We start from the raw sequence: 15,734 nt of genomic DNA, 5'->3' as shown, positions 1-15,734 counted from the left end.
TAAAAGGTGCTTAAGAAGAAACCCCAAGAAACATTATGAATATATTTTAACATGCCAAGTTTAATTTAAAAAGCTCCTCTTCTCCTGGGTGGCTCAGACAGTTAAGCATCCAACTTCAACTCAGGTAATGATTTCACAATTTGTGAGTTTGAGCCCCACAACAGGCTTTGTGCTGACAGTTCAGAGCCTAGAGCCTCCTTCAGATTCTGTGTCTCCCTCTCTCTCTGCCCTCCCTCACGGATGCGCTGTCTCTGTCTGTCTGTCTCTCAAAAATAAATAGGGGCACCTGGGTGGCTCAGTAGGTTAAGCATCCAACTTCGGCTCAGGTCTCATGACCTCACTGTTCATGGGTTCGAGCCTCACGTCGGGCTCTGTGCTGACAGCTCAGAGCCTGGAGACTGTTTCAGATTCTGTGTCTCTCTCTCCCCCTGCCCCTCCCCTGCTTGTGCTCTATCTTTGTCTCTCAAAAATAAATAAACATCAAAAACAAAGAATTAAAAAAAAAAACCTATTCCCTCCAACATCCTCAAAGATTCGAAAGCAAAAATTTACTATATAGAGAAATATTTTAAAAGAATGGATTCCTAACTAGAATATATACTTAATCATTCAGTGACTTACACTCTCCCTTTCATAGAATAACTATATAGAGAAAATACAAACGTGTTCTCTTATAGTTTAATTACGGGATCTTTAGAAAAGATACTACCTATTTAGGTTTTAGTAAAATGTCACATTTGTCAATTTTGTATGTCAAATAACTTCTGATGACACTATCACATATTCTAAACTATGGTTTACTTGATAAATGATACCTATAGGAATTAATTTCTAAAATACATGAAATTTACTTATCAGCTTTAGCTAATTTCAGGGCAGTGAAATCTGAAGTTTTATGGACTCACCATTCAGACTTTTAGTGATAATATTCATCAGTATCCTCTTATAAAAAAATAAAATGTATCCCTTCCTTATAATATCCAACTATAATGAAATGTCCAAATTTTATAATACAATCTTATTTTCTGTAAGATATTCCTAAAAATTACTTCGAAAGCATTAGAAAGCAATTAATAAATTTTTTTCACATTAAAATGTGATCATTTATATCTGCTAGAACAAATATCATTTGTTTCCCACAACATAGCTAGTACCTTTCCTTGAATATCAACCACCTCCATCACTTTCAATTCTTTCAGTGAAAGGACCTACCAGAGTTAAGGGCATTGAGAACTGCTGAGTATTCTAATGCTAAAGAAAATAAATGCTGTCTTTTATTTCTATTGGGTTGGCAGTAAATATTTTAGCCTTTGTAGAGGGTCTTTGTAGAGGCTGCAACTAATTCAAATCTGCAATTGCAGTGTGAAAGCAGCCACGGTCAACAGGCAGAACATGGCAGTGTTCCAAGGGAAATTATTTTTATAAAAGCAGGAAATGAGCCCATGTGGCTGCTCTCATTTGCTGACCTCTGTTTTTGTTCACTTGCTCTTAGTATGTTCTTCAGAACGAAGTATCTTTTGAGTACTGGCTACATATGGAGCACCAGAGATTAAACAATGAACAGGAGGGACATGGTCCATTCCCACATGTAGAAGGAAAGCATACAAAATATGTAATCAAACCCCCACACGGTGACAAAATTCTCAGGGTAACTAGCCAACCTTTTACTTTCTTCCTAGTATTTAATCAGCAGAAGCTCATTTTTTAATATAATTTTGTGACACTAACTGGATCCTATATTCTGAACAGTTTAAGTTAAAATATTCACTTTAGAAAATCAACGACTACTATGGTAAAATCAGACAGAACCAGAAATTAAAAGTGAATTCTGCTTATAGATGCATTTATTGGAATCTAACTTAACCTTCTTCATTGACATAAAATACAACTCCTCCAACATACCTCTTTCACCTTACCGGAATCAATGACAAAGACAACATCATTGACTGTGATGCTGGTTTCAGCAATGTTGGTGGAAAGGATCTGCAATGGAATGTTGCTACGGTTAATACGAAAACAGGACCAACGACTAAGAAAATGGACAAAAGAAGATTTTATCAAGCTTACTATTTTTCGAACACCGGCAGGTGGGTTTTTCAATACCTTCTTCTGATCAGATGTTTGCATATTTGAATGAAGCATGAAGACTTGATATCTGTTGACAATGAAAGGGAAAAGACACTATGGTACCCATCCGTTACTTAAAGCAGCAAATGTAAAGCTTTAGCTTTTACCTGTGCGTGTTGTCAGCAAACCGCTTGTCATCAAACAGGATGCGATCTCTCAGTCCAACAATTTCATCATACCCAGGTAGGAATATTAATATTGCACCTTGGAGAAGAATAATTTTTTAAAATATAATCTCTGCTTTTACAAACCAGAACCAATCAACAGAACCATCTATAATCAACTATATCACATTTTCAGGGACTAATCAACTGTAATATTTATGACGCGTAAGAGATTTATGCAATACTGCCAATGGAATTACACAAAAATCTGTACACATAAAATAGTAATTCTGAAATTGAAGCATACAGTGCTGTTCCAGTTGGTTTAGACAGCAGTTATTTACCAGCATCGCAACCATGGCAGATATTGTATAGAAGGTGCATGATCAAGTCCAAGTCTACTTTTTCATCATCAAAACTGTGATGATACGCTTTCAGGAGCTCTCTGTCTTCTGCACTGAGGTCACTCCCGTTTGTGTGAACCAAAGAACTTTCATCCATATTTCCAAATTCCAGTGAAGCACTAGGAAAAAAAAAACAAAAACAAACCTTCAATTTTCATCAAAAAGAGGAATCCTTTAAGGCCAACAATTCCCATGATGTCCTTCTTCAAATGTTAAATACACCCTAAAGAGGGTAAGTGATACTTAATGTCTCAGCTACAGTCCATGTTTTGGTTTACAGTACATTCTCCAAAGTAAAATTTGTCTGTAAGTGATTTTTGAAAACACAACCTGAAGATGTTTCTCCAAAGACAATATACAAATTGCCAATAAACACATTGAAAAGATGTTCAACAACATTAGTTACCACAGAAGTGAAAATCAAAACCACAATGAATACTACTTCACACCCACTTGAAGGACTACAAACAAAAAAACAAGAAAGTGAGTGTGGAGAAACTGTAACCATCATACATTGCTGGTGGGAGCATAAAATGATGAAGCCACTTTGAAAAACAATATGGCAGCTCCTCAAAATGTTAAACACAGTGTCACCACATGCGCCAGCAATTCCACTCCTCAGTATATAAACAAGGGAGATGGAAATACAGGTCTACGTAAATATGTGTACACAACTGTTCATACCAGTATTATTCATAAGAGTCAAAAACTGGAAACAACACAAATGTTCATCAACTGATGAATGGTTAAACAAACTGATGTATCCACAGAGTAGATTATTAGTCAGAAAAAGGACGCCTGCTACAATATGGTTGAACCTTGAAACATTATGCAAATGAAAGGAGCCAATCACAAAAAGACCAGGTATTACATCATTCCACTTAGATTAAGAGTATGGAATAGACAAACCTACAGAAACAGAAGGTATACTAGGTGTCTAGAAATGGAAGAGTTGGGTTTTTTTTTTTTTTTTTTTGGAGAGGGGTAATGAAAATGTTCTCAAAACTGACTGTGGTAATGACTGGATAACATGGGTGAACTATGTGATATGTGCACTTTATCTTAACAAAACCTAAAAGACACAAAATTTTAATCATCATTTACATTTTCTTAATAGGCTGATTCTAATTATTCACTTTATAAACAATACTCTGAAGAAAAGTCCACATTAAAAAAAAACAGACATAATTCTACAGGTACCAGCTTAACATGACTGCTAATTTGGTAATTCTATTCTAAAAGCAGATTGGTTATGCTATTTTCCAAAGGCCCAGAATCAGCATAAATTAAATAACAGCTTGTTTCTTCATCTTCTATGTAAAAATATAAACTACTGCCATCACTAGTAACTAACAATAAGATTTCTAGAAGTTCAGTTCAGCCCATTTCTCTTAAAGAGCTTAGCAGAAAAATCAGCCTGCTCTCAATAAGAAAAATATTAAACTTGTAGTATTTTAAATTTAAGACCCATTTTAAAATATTCCAATTTTTTTTTTTTTTTTTTACTTCTTAATAGGTAAATGAAGAGGGTAGTATGTTCTTTGTTTAAAGCTCTAACTTTAGGGAAGCCTGATTGGCTCAGTCAGTTGAGCACCCAACTCTCGATCTCGGCTCAGGTCATAACATAGTCATGGGATGGAGCCCTACATCAGGCTACATACTAGGTGTGGAACCTGCTTGAGACTCTCTCTCCCCCCCTCTGCCGCTCTCCCCAATTAACACCCTCAAAAACAAAACACTAACTTTACATATCAATTATCAATAATCTAACATTTTATTAATAAATTTAATTTTAAATATTTAAAATAGATGATTGATAATGTCATGATCTGTGGACTAAAAAGAAAGCCCAGTTAGCCAGGATAATTAGGATATTATCCCAATAACTACTGTATTTGGTAAGCTATGGTGTCTACTGAGCTACTTCTAGCATGCTAAGAAAGTCTAGAGCATTCAAAGTGTTAGCACTAAAAGGACTACAAGTTCTGGGTGCTATTTACTGAAATGACAGCAAATCCTGCCTCACCATAATTAGCACTGGATCTGCTAAGAATGACTCTAAACATCATTATCATTTAACTGAAATTAAAACAAGACTAATTTCATACTTCAAACATTTACTTCATCTGCCATCTGAGACTATGTAGAATTAAATACGAAAACCCAATTCAGATAAACATTTATATGTTCTTCAATAAAAGGTGTTTTAATATATGTTAACTTCAAATTCTATTTTTTTTCATTTTTGATTCTTACAAGTTAAAAACAGATAGATGCCATCCATGTATTACTAAACACATTTTCTTCAGGTACCTTTTCCTTTAATAAAATATCTTTTTCTTCTCTTAAGATATCTAATCCAAAATCTACACAATCTAACCTTAATTTACCTAAAACCATTGTTCAATGACCAAAATGAAGGATTCGTTTCATAGGATTTTGAAAGTATTGTCCGATTCTTCTTTCTTAAATCAAAGGAATGCATATACATAGTGTTAATAAAGAAATGGTTTGCTAAAAGTTACAATAAATATCCCTCTCATGGGTGGGGGATGGGCTAAATGGGTAAGGAGCATTAAGGAAGACACTTGGGATGAGCGCTGGGTGTTATACGTAGGGTATAAGTTCCTGTTTTATAACACATTGTTTCTGTTTCATGAATACTTTCTATTAGTTTTTCAAGTTTTCTTCTGGCTACTAATGCTTAGTTCCATCCAAGTTCCGGGTTTTTTGGTTGCTATTGTGGTTTGTTGGATTGTGGGTGCTTTTCCCCCTCAAAGATACCTGGTGATCAATGCTCAACAGTTTGTTCACCTTTAAAGATAACGCAAAAAAAAAAAAAACCCTCCATGTGCACAGATGGTCACTGCTGAGCTATCTGGTTTAAAAGATGGTCATTTCACTGAAGGAATACCCAGCCTTCTATAATTCTAATTCTTTTCCTTCAGTTTGGTCTGTTTTCTCAGGGGAGAATTCTCAAGTTTTCTGCTAAAACACATAAGCTTCAAACAGGAAAAGGTGACAGGGATAGCAGTGGAAGGGAGAAGATGGTATGTCAACTTTCAGTCTTTAGACTTTCCTGTTTGACGCCCCTCACTCCTACCCTTCCACTGTGCCTGGTAATTCCAAGTCCAACATTTCCGCGGCTTGATTTCTTCATATATGTCCCACTTCCTGCCAAGGCAGTGGAAGCGGTATCATCTGGTGGAGTGGAAGTGGGAATCTGGAATTCTAAATGTTCCTCACAGAGAATTTCAATCAATTCTGGGTTTTGTTGTGTTTTTTGTTTTTTGTAGGGGGGAGGGTTTGTTTTGTTTTGTTTTTTGGCCCTTTCTTTCAGTGTCATTCAGAAGTAGTTCAGTGAGCCTCTAAGAAGCTAAAATGAATCTGATTCTCACTGGCATGTCCCTCTGCAGGCGCCGAGGTTTCAATTTTCTCAGCTCTGCCATGTCAGCCACCACCGATCCACTAGCCTTGTATTACCCAAAAATTTAATATCTTCCATCAGCTGCAATGACCTCTTCTAATCTCTTTCACTTTATTAGCTTGCACATTCCTTACTTACCATTTCAATGATGTTTTGGGAAAATGCAAAGGTAAATTACATGTGTTTTGGCTATCATGTTTAACTGGAAATCCCCCTCCTATTTGTCAAAATAAAATAAATTATTACAGTATAGTAGATCTTACCAGCACCCTAAAAAAACAATTTCCTTTCCTTAGAATTCCTTACAATTCAAAAAACAACAACAAACACACAAAAGAAAATCTCTGAATAAGAGTCTGTAGCCTACAGTGTCATATTCTATGATTCTCATGGCCAAGCTTGTAAAAATGAAGGTAGGGTTAATTAAGCACAGAATAAAGTTTTACCTGTAAGATTCCAGAAGATCCACAATTTCAGTCTGTCCAAAGTGTTTCGCCCAATCTAAAGCCATCCTGCCAAAATTCAAAGGCATCAAATTATTAGATAGATGATGTTTTCAAAATTATAAAACTAGTCATATTATTCAGTCACCCATTAGAGATGTTCCAGCAATGATTATAGAACAGCTTTTAACAGAAAGGCAAACCTAAAAATCAAAGACGGTATGTGTAGCTACACCAAGACACATAGGGAATGGATGTTGTTCGCCATTACCAGCCATTCGATGCTTTACTGTGCACGTTGGCTCCCATGCTGATTAACTGCTCTACTTGACTGGAAAAGCCTCGTCCAGCAGCGACCATCAGAGCTGTTGCACTGGTCTCGCTGTGCCTGTAATCAACTAAAAACAGGACAAGATAAACACAAGTTTTATTTCCAAATTTTTTAAATCATTTTAATTTTTTAAATTTATTTTTGAGAGACAGAGAGAGACAGAGCGAGCAAGGGAGGGTCAGAGAGAGAGGGAGACACAGAATTGGAAGCAGGCTCCAGGATCTGAGCTGGCTGTCAGCACAGAGCCGGACGCGGGGCTCAAACCCACAAACCGTGAGATCATGACCTGAGCCAAAGTCAGACGCTTAACCGACTGAGCCACCCTGACACCCCCATTTTAATTTTTTTTTAAGTTAAATGAAAGAAGTGAGTGTCAGGAGGATTTTCTTGAGATTTTGCTCCTTAACCCACTACATGATAACAGTATCACATAGCCCTTAACTCAGATCATCCAAGGAGATGTTACTGATATGCTTTTAATATAAACACGAGGGAGGAGGGGAGCCTGGGTGGCTCAGTTGTTGAGCATCCAACTCCTGACTTCAGCTCAGGTCATGATCCCAGGGTCATGGAATCAAGCCCCATGTCACGCTCCATGCTGAGTGCAGAGTCTGCTTGGGATTCTCTCTCTCTCACCCTCTGCCCCTCTTCCCCAGTCACGCTCTCTCTAAAATAATGAATGAATGAAAGGATGGATGGATAGATAGATAGACAGATAAAAGTGATGGAATAGGGACAATCATTTGGAAGGCAGGAGAAGGAAAGATTGCTGCTAAGCTGTCTTAAGCTCAAAATTATAATTAAAACAGAAGAGGAAAACTAGTAACTTGCAAAACCCTTAAATGATCTTTGTAAGCCTGGGTAGTATCTTAATCATCAAATGACAAGATATGAAGAATTAAAACGTTAATATTCATCAGCAACTGGTAACGAATGCTTAAAAGTGCAAATGCAAAGTCTGAGACCATTTTTTGTTGTTCTTTTGTTTTGTTTTCATTCCACCATTCCAGGCTATTACTTACTGACATGCTTAATGGAAATGACGTTGGCAGAAAGTGTACGTCCCATAAAATCCCTCCATGAGAAAAACAAAGTTCTGTAGAATTTAAGTTCTTTCCTAGAATACATGTCTCAAGAAATGCAATATAGTAAAATTGCTTAGCACCAGTTTGCCTTAATTACAAAACTGGTAATTTCAAAAAGAAATCACCACTGGGAAAAAAAAAACCTCTGCACTAAAATATAATTACAAATGGAAAACTTTAATTTTCCATAGATACCAAATTATCCGCGCTGTTTAATAATACTCTAAAACATGGTAACCATTAGTTAAATACAAGTCGATGATTCTTAAGGTAGGAAGGAAGACTTAGAAGAGGAGAGAATTACCTCAGGCTTCTTATTTCTAAAAGCAGATAGCCATGATTTACTCTAGATTCAAAGTCAGTAGGTCTGGGATGGCCAGGCTGATGCATTTTTTAAAAGGTCTGAAAAGATTATGACCTATACTCACTGTAAGAGAATTACTGATTCAACTAACACTCATTTGATAGCTTTGGAGAAGAGAACCAAAAATGTGCAGATTTTTGAGCAGCAGGGTACGAATTAAGTATCCAACAATTCTTTAGTACTCCTCTCTGTAAGAGATGGAGCCTAATTCCCTTCTCCTTGAGTAAGAGCTAGAATAACTCTAAAAAGGTATCGACAGCTTCCTGCTTGCTTTTTCTCCTTCTCTTTCGAATCACTCACTCTGGAAGAAGCCAGCTGCCACATCCTAGGAAGAATAAGACAGCCAGCCCTAAGAAGAGGTCCATGTGGCAAGGAACTGAAGCCTTCTGCCAAAAGCAGAGACGACTAGAGGGAGGAAAGCAAACCATGAGAGACTCTTGAATGTTGAGAACAAACTGAGGACTGATGGGTACAGGGGAGAGGGGAAGGGGGGTGATGGGGATGGAGGAGGGCACTTGTGGGGATGAGCACTGGGTGTTATATGGAAACCAACTTGACAATAAACTATTAAAAAAAAAAAAAAAAAAAGTAGAGACGACCAGAGGCCTCTTGCCAAGAGCCACGCCAGTAAGTCTTCTCAGAAGCAGACACTCCAGCTCCAGTTAAACCTTCAGATGACCAAAGCCCCTGACAACAGCTTCACTACTGCTTTATGAGCCACCACTAGGAGCCAGAACCACTCAGTTATGCCACTCTCAGATTTTTGGTTCTCAGAAGCAGTGTGAGATAATAAAGTTGCTAAGTCTGGGAATCATTTGTTATGCAGCAATAGATGACTAGAACAATAAGCAGGACAAAGAATGCTTGCATCTGACTAATTACCAGTTGCTTCTACAAGATCACGTGGAGAAACTGGCAACATTAAAAAGAAGAAATCTATGAAGCCCAAGGTCTCCTGGATTACACGAAGTATTTTCAACTCTGGTGCCAATTTTTAGAAGAGAAATAAAGAGATGGGAAGTCAATAACTGTTCAAAGAACTACCACAACATTTTAGTCTACTTCACAAAGCTTAAAATATTAGCATAGCGTACTCTAGAAAATGCCCAGTGATACTTTTATAAAGATGCAGGACCTGGATGCACAGGATGATGCTGTCCAAATAATAGTATCATATACACTACAGAAATATCTAAGAAGGTTAAGAAAAATACATTAATACTTCGTAAATCTTTTAAGGCAACATGCCTCAGAGTTCAAATTTTCCTAACTTTCAGGTAAGATGGCTTAGCCTTTTTCTTTTGGAGATAAAAAGACTGCTGGAAAACTGGGGGTGAACAAATGTTCACATTTCCAAATTAAAAAAATTACTTTTCAAAATACAGTTAAAAAAATAATTCAAAAAATCATTAAAAAAATAAATGACTAATAAACTGGAAAAAAAAAAAAGTAGATCAGTAGAAACCAAACTAAATTTACAAAGATCTTCATTTCCTTCTTAAGACGTTTGTTAGATTAGTAGCTCATAGAATTATAACCACTTGAACAACCACACCTAAATAAATACTGACCTAACGCCTCTCTAGCATATATAGTGCATGGCCATTGACTGGGACCGCTTGAGTTAATAAACTGAGAAAGTTTATTAGTACACTAGGTAACAATCAGAACGGGGGGGTGGGGCGGGGTGGAGGGCAAGAGGGAGGGAGTTGTTAAGCAAATGCAATGGGCCAAATCTAATTATGAGATTTAAAAGAAATAAACAGAAAAACTAAAAAAAAAAAGAAAATCAGAACAAAAGTAAATGATAGGAGACATTTACTTAATAAAATCTCATGTTAAAAAGCAAAAAAGAACTAGAAGTTTCAAAGGTGATATGAGTCAGTAAGACAACATGGTTGGCAAACAGCTATACTAACCATAGGCCGAATTAACGTAGGTAAAGAGTAGAGGTTTTTAGGTTGACTAACCTACTCTACCTGAAGCGAGTCACTAAGAAACAATAAATATTTAAAGCGATGACGAGGGGCGCCTGGGTGGCTTAGTCGGTTAAGTGTCCGACTTTCGCTTAGGTCATGATCTCGCGGTTCATGGGTTCGATCGAGCCCTGCGTCGGGCTCTGTGCTGACTGCCAGCTCAGAGCCTGGAGACTATTTCAGAGTCTGTATCTCCCTCTCTCTCTCTGACCCTCCCCTGCTCACGCTGTCTCTCTCTCTCCTAGAAATAAATAAAAAATATTTAAAAAAAATAAATAAATAAAGCTATGAGATGAGATCCACATAAGAAGTGTAAACTGAAGCAAGGCCTAAGGACTGAGGCATGGGCCATTCCATATTCAGAGGTCAGGAAAAGGGAAAATTCTGTGAAGGAAACCAAGAAGTTCTAGCTGCGGAAACGAGAGAAGAAAATAAGTCAAGCATGGAATAGGATAGGCTGATTGAAGGAAACATTCCAAGAAAGGAGTGATCGATAATAAATATAATAATAATAACACTGAGTTTAGTTGAGGGGCTAAACCACTTGACATCTAAACCCTCTCCAGAACTGACCTTCTCTGGCCTTTTATTCTGTCTTTTGCCTAGAAGGCTTCAGAGTTCTGAAACTCACCTCTAGTTATCAATATTCACTATAATCAACTAGTAAAATCAGGCTAGGTCATTCTGAAAACATATCACATGACATAGAGCATGTGCACGTGAGTGAGTACTTGAGCTAGTATAAAGAAAGGTATGCTAAAATTCTCCATTTATTAAATATAAAATCTAGTGCAAAGTTATCAATCTTTTTTTTTTCCTTCCTTTTTTGAAATCACAAATTTCTTCAAAAATCCAAGATATTCCCTTGGGAGGGAAGGGAAATGTATTTATCTGTACAGTATATATACAGAAAAAATACTTTTGCACATAACTATCATATATTCACAAACCCCACATAACTATTCTGAAGACAACTAGATTAAGAATCTCTGATTTAGGGGCACCTGGGTGCTCCATCAGTTAGGCATCCACCTTTGGCTCACGTCATGCTCTCACAATTTATGAGTTTGAGTCCCGTGTTGGGCCCTGCCCTGACCGCTCAGAGCCTGTAACCTGCTTCAGATTCTGTGTCTCCCTCTCTCTCTGTCACTCCCACCCCCCTCCCTGCTCACCTGTGTCTCTCTCTCTCTCAAAAATAAACATTAAAAAAAAGAAGGATCCCTGATTTAACACAATATTTATTCTACTATGCTAATAAGATCTTGATTCGTCCATCTGAAGTACTCCAAAAAACAAACTACTGGTTGTGAACAAAAAAATGTAGTAATACATTCTGAATTAAACTACACTTCCACCATAAACAACTGTAAGAGTCATAAAAATATTTTTCAAAGAATTACACATACCGCTAACATTTTCAGTTAAAATAAGGTGAAAGACCTGAGCGAAGGCATCGACGTCTTTATGTAGCCATATGTCAGAAAGACAAGCATCCATTTCCTTTATTAACCACGGTTCAAGGCAATTCACATCTTTTTCTGTCTTTAAAAAGAAAAAAAAACAAAACAAATGCAGAGGTTATAAATTACCTGACAGCCTAACCTTTGCTTACAAAGAATGTGAGATGACATAATGGCCCCAAGAACTACTAACCACACATTATAGCACAGGCCTTGACATAGTTTCTCATCTGAACACCAACACTCCACTTACAATATGGTGAATGAGTTTGTAAACAAAGGAGCATGAATTAGTCAAAATATTACCTAAGTGTGTTTCTAGCAGAATGTTGCTACCTCTCCCTGTACACCAGTGGTTCTCTCTCCCAGCTGCACATGAGAGGGGCCATGCCCAGTGTTCTTCAACAATGATGTCAAGTTCATTAGCACCTCTAGGTGGAGGCTGGATTCCACGGGGCTTTAAAATAAGTTCCTGAGGTGATGCTCACATGCAACCAGGCTTGAGAAACACTGATTTAATGGTAAAATGCTATTCCTGAACCAAATGGATGTTTTCTCTACTCTGTAACTTTTACACATCCTTCAAAAGCAATTTTTAAAATTATATCTATAGTTCGTTTGGATGCTTTAATAAACAGATCTGTTTATCACCTGCATATGTACCTTCTCATGCTCAAAACAGTTACATTCTTTTTGCAAAAAGTGCAGAGGCCCAACAGTATTTTACATCCCACTAATCACTGGTGCCTTTTAAAGAATTCTAAACCAGGATTAAAGACCAGAAGGAACCAGGGAAATCAGCTAGTTCCAGTTTTCAAATGGAATTCAAACAGATTCCATGGAAGCCAAGGTAGCAGAAGCCCCGTGTAGAGGGTGGACAGTAAGGATGGGCAGGCGGGGCTCCTACAAAATATTTCACTTGTAAAAGATTCTGTGGCAAAAGAGAAAAGAGAAAAGGAGAAGAAAAGAAGAAACTGAGGTCTACAGCGGGTCACTGATTTTATAAGGTCACATAGCTGGTCACTTGTAGAAACACCAGCAGTATTGTTTATGGGCTCTAATATCAAAGGTTTTTTTTTCTCAATTTTCTCCTAACTGAGCTTATCTTACATTGTTTAGCTCACAGGTTCTTAAACTTTTGAGATGATAAAATATCAGGCAATGATAATGTATATCCATAGTATCTTTATTTTCTTCAAAAAATTTAGAGAAAATATTGAAATAATTTAAACTCATATAAAAGATGCTGCATTATTTATCAAAAAAAAAAGTGTGCTAGAAAGTTGTTCTGAAAAATGTGTTGTATCCTAAGAATAACTAAGAGGATTACACTGTAATAATGCAGTAACATAATCTCATAAGATGTTCTTTAAACTACACAGTTTTCACTCAAAGTTATCAGTGTGAAACCAGCAAGGTCTTACCAACTGGCTGAAAACAGCATCGCCCCCGTCATCCAACAAATCATACTCTTCGGTCTCATTCGGAACTGTTCTCTGCCTCTGAGATTCAGGCTTGAAAGTATTCTCTTGAGCTGAATACCATTCTGTAAGAGTAGTTTGTTGCTTCTCTTCTAAGTTAGTAACAAAACAAAACCAAAAAAAGTAGATAAATGCTTCACTTTGGGGAATATATTGTGTTTTAAAAAATTAAGAGAATCTGGGGCGCCTGGGTGGCTTAGTCGGTTAAGCATCCGACTTTCGCTTAGGTCATGATCTCGCGGTTCATGGGTTCGAGCCCCGCGTCGGGCTCTGTGCTGACTGCCAGCTCAGAGCCTGGAGCCTGTTTCAGCCTGTGACTCCCTCTCTCTCTCTGACCCTCCCCTGCTCACGCTGTCTCTCTCTCTCTCTCCTAAAAATAAATAAAAAACATTAAAAAATTTAAAAAAAAAAAAAATTAAGAGAATCTGAAAATAATTCAACGTTGGCTTTAATTTTTTTTTTTGTGGTCTATTTATTTTTGAGAGAGGGAGACAGAGTATGGGAGGGCAGGGAGGCATGGAAAGGGAGACAGAGAATCCAAAGCAGGCTCCAGGCTCTAAGCTGTCAGCACACAGAGCCCGATGCAGGGCTTGAACCCACGGACTATGAGATCACGACCTGAACTAAAGTGGGATGCTCAACAAACTGAGCCACCCAGGTGCCCCAGAGTTGGCTTTATTTTTAAGTTATTTTTTCAGACTACATTAATGAGAAACATTTAATGTTTACGCTTAAACACATCTATTTATGCTTAAACGTCATCTATTCCATGTATTAGTGAAGTTTACTTCTAAGTAAGTCCAAATTTCAAGAAGGGTATTTTAACCATACTATAAATATTGCTTAAAGCAATGACTAATATTCACATAGCACTTTGTAGAAAACCATTTACTGAACGTCTACCACTATGCCAGTTGTGTTAGATACAAGTGATCTACAATTTTCACCTTCAAAAGCTCAGAGCTCTACTAGTTCTATGAGCTACATATGAAATAGGAATTGTTAGCTAATTGCTTTTCTTCAAGTGCAGAATCCAAAGAACGTAGGATATTTGTCCAAGGTCACACAGACTAAACAAAGGAATCAAAGCTTGAAGCCAAACCTTGCAGTTAAAAGTAAACAAGAAGAGGGGTGCCTCGGTGGCCTGATCAGTCAGTTAAGTGCCTGACTTCAGCTCAGGTCATGATGTCACGGTTTGCTGGTTCAAGCCCCAAATTGGGCTCTGTGCTGACAGCGTAGAGCCTTGAGCCTGCTTCTGATTCTGTGTCTACCTCTCTCTCTGCTCCTCCTCCACCTGTGCTCTGTCTCTCTCTCTCTCTTGCTCTCACTCAAAAATAAACGTAAAAAAAAAATTTTTTTTAAAGTAACCAAGAAGAATCTCACCCTAACTCAAAAGCTGAGATATGGCGTAAGTCATGATAAAGAGATGTATTAATGGGCAAATAATGCTAAATTCTAAGTACAGATGCAGTTCATAACATCAAGATTTGAAAACTTGGCATCTGTATCACAGATGAGCCTGTTACCATTCACATGCCACTTCTTCTCACTGCCTCCCGCCTACTCCCCGGTCAGGTCCTCTGAGATGTGCTGTGGCGGATCACGCTCGTATCGTATGTGGCATGTCGTATGTCATACATGCGGCAGCACATAGCTTTCAGCTTCCTTACAACAGTGGCTGCATCTCTGGATACATACACACTCAACCTCCTCCACCCCGGCATCCACTTTCAATTTGTCGTGTCATTTATGCACACAAACCACCACGTAGCAGGTATGCTTGGGACATAATTCTAATATAATATTACACAAGAATACGCAAGGAAAAAATACTTTCAAGTGTCCTTGTAGTGCCACAGGATAAGACTCCAAAAACTCAATATTAATAGTACTTTTCTATTTGTTTGATAAGAGGCTTACCTCGCTGTTTTTCCTTTTTGTATTTTAACATTTCTTTGTTTGTGTATCCAGTAGTTCTCAAGATGTCTTCCAGAAACATTTCTTTTACTTCAAAAGGCCTTCCCTGTACTGAATAATAGGAATATTTTAAAGACTCGATTTGCAACACAGAGACAATGCACATAAAAACATGAGAATCCTGAGTTCATGAACTGAAGTATAAAAATCCAAAAGCAATTCCATAGGTCAAGTGATCCCCATAATATTGTCCTTTAAATCTAATTCTGATTTTCATTTTACACAATTGCTCAGTTGCTTGCCTTTCCAGGGTTTGCTATCTACTTCTCCTGTGTCTGTCATCACAGTAGGCACCACGGACACAAATCATAAGCAGAAACACAGCTGCCGCCTACTCTCCTGAAGCTTATATGCTAGCAAGGAAGACAGATATGAATCCAGTAATACAGAATATAAATGTAAAAACAGAGTTGTAATAAGTCCTCTCGGAGAAAAGGACAAGATACCATCACATAATGGGGGTCTGAAGAGGTCATGAAAATCATCCTCTTAGAGAAGATGAGGACCAAAAGAAGAGGTAAACGAAATACTAACCTATATGCAGAAGAAAGCGTA

General features: G+C 37.6%; 1 protein-coding gene across 4 annotated transcripts in view; it reads right to left on the bottom strand.

Moving 5' to 3' along the window:
• Nucleotides 1–15,734, bottom strand: part of YTHDC2 (YTH domain containing 2) — a 65,847-nt gene that overhangs the window by 30,476 nt on the left and 19,637 nt on the right. For all 4 annotated transcript variants that reach the window (XM_039254638.1, XM_039254639.1, XM_039254641.1 and 1 more), the window contains 9 exons: nt 15,123–15,230; nt 13,146–13,294; nt 11,668–11,803; nt 6,777–6,903; nt 6,509–6,574; nt 2,576–2,754; nt 2,235–2,331; nt 2,068–2,155; nt 1,903–1,983 (listed from right to left, as the gene is read on the bottom strand). In XM_039254638.1, coding sequence (XP_039110569.1) covers nt 1,903–1,983; nt 2,068–2,155; nt 2,235–2,331; nt 2,576–2,754; nt 6,509–6,574; nt 6,777–6,903; nt 11,668–11,803; nt 13,146–13,294; nt 15,123–15,230 — 1,031 coding nt within the window. The remainder of the gene's footprint in view (nt 1–1,902; nt 1,984–2,067; nt 2,156–2,234; nt 2,332–2,575; nt 2,755–6,508; nt 6,575–6,776; nt 6,904–11,667; nt 11,804–13,145; nt 13,295–15,122; nt 15,231–15,734) is intronic.

The sequence above is a fragment of the Hyaena hyaena genome, unplaced genomic scaffold (assembly GCF_003009895.1).
Source record: "Hyaena hyaena isolate Hyena2069 unplaced genomic scaffold, ASM300989v1 scaffold_499, whole genome shotgun sequence".
Lineage (NCBI taxonomy): Eukaryota > Metazoa > Chordata > Mammalia > Carnivora > Hyaenidae > Hyaena > Hyaena hyaena.
Note: the sequence above shows the minus strand (reverse complement) of the source record. Positions and strands in the feature narration are given on the sequence as shown.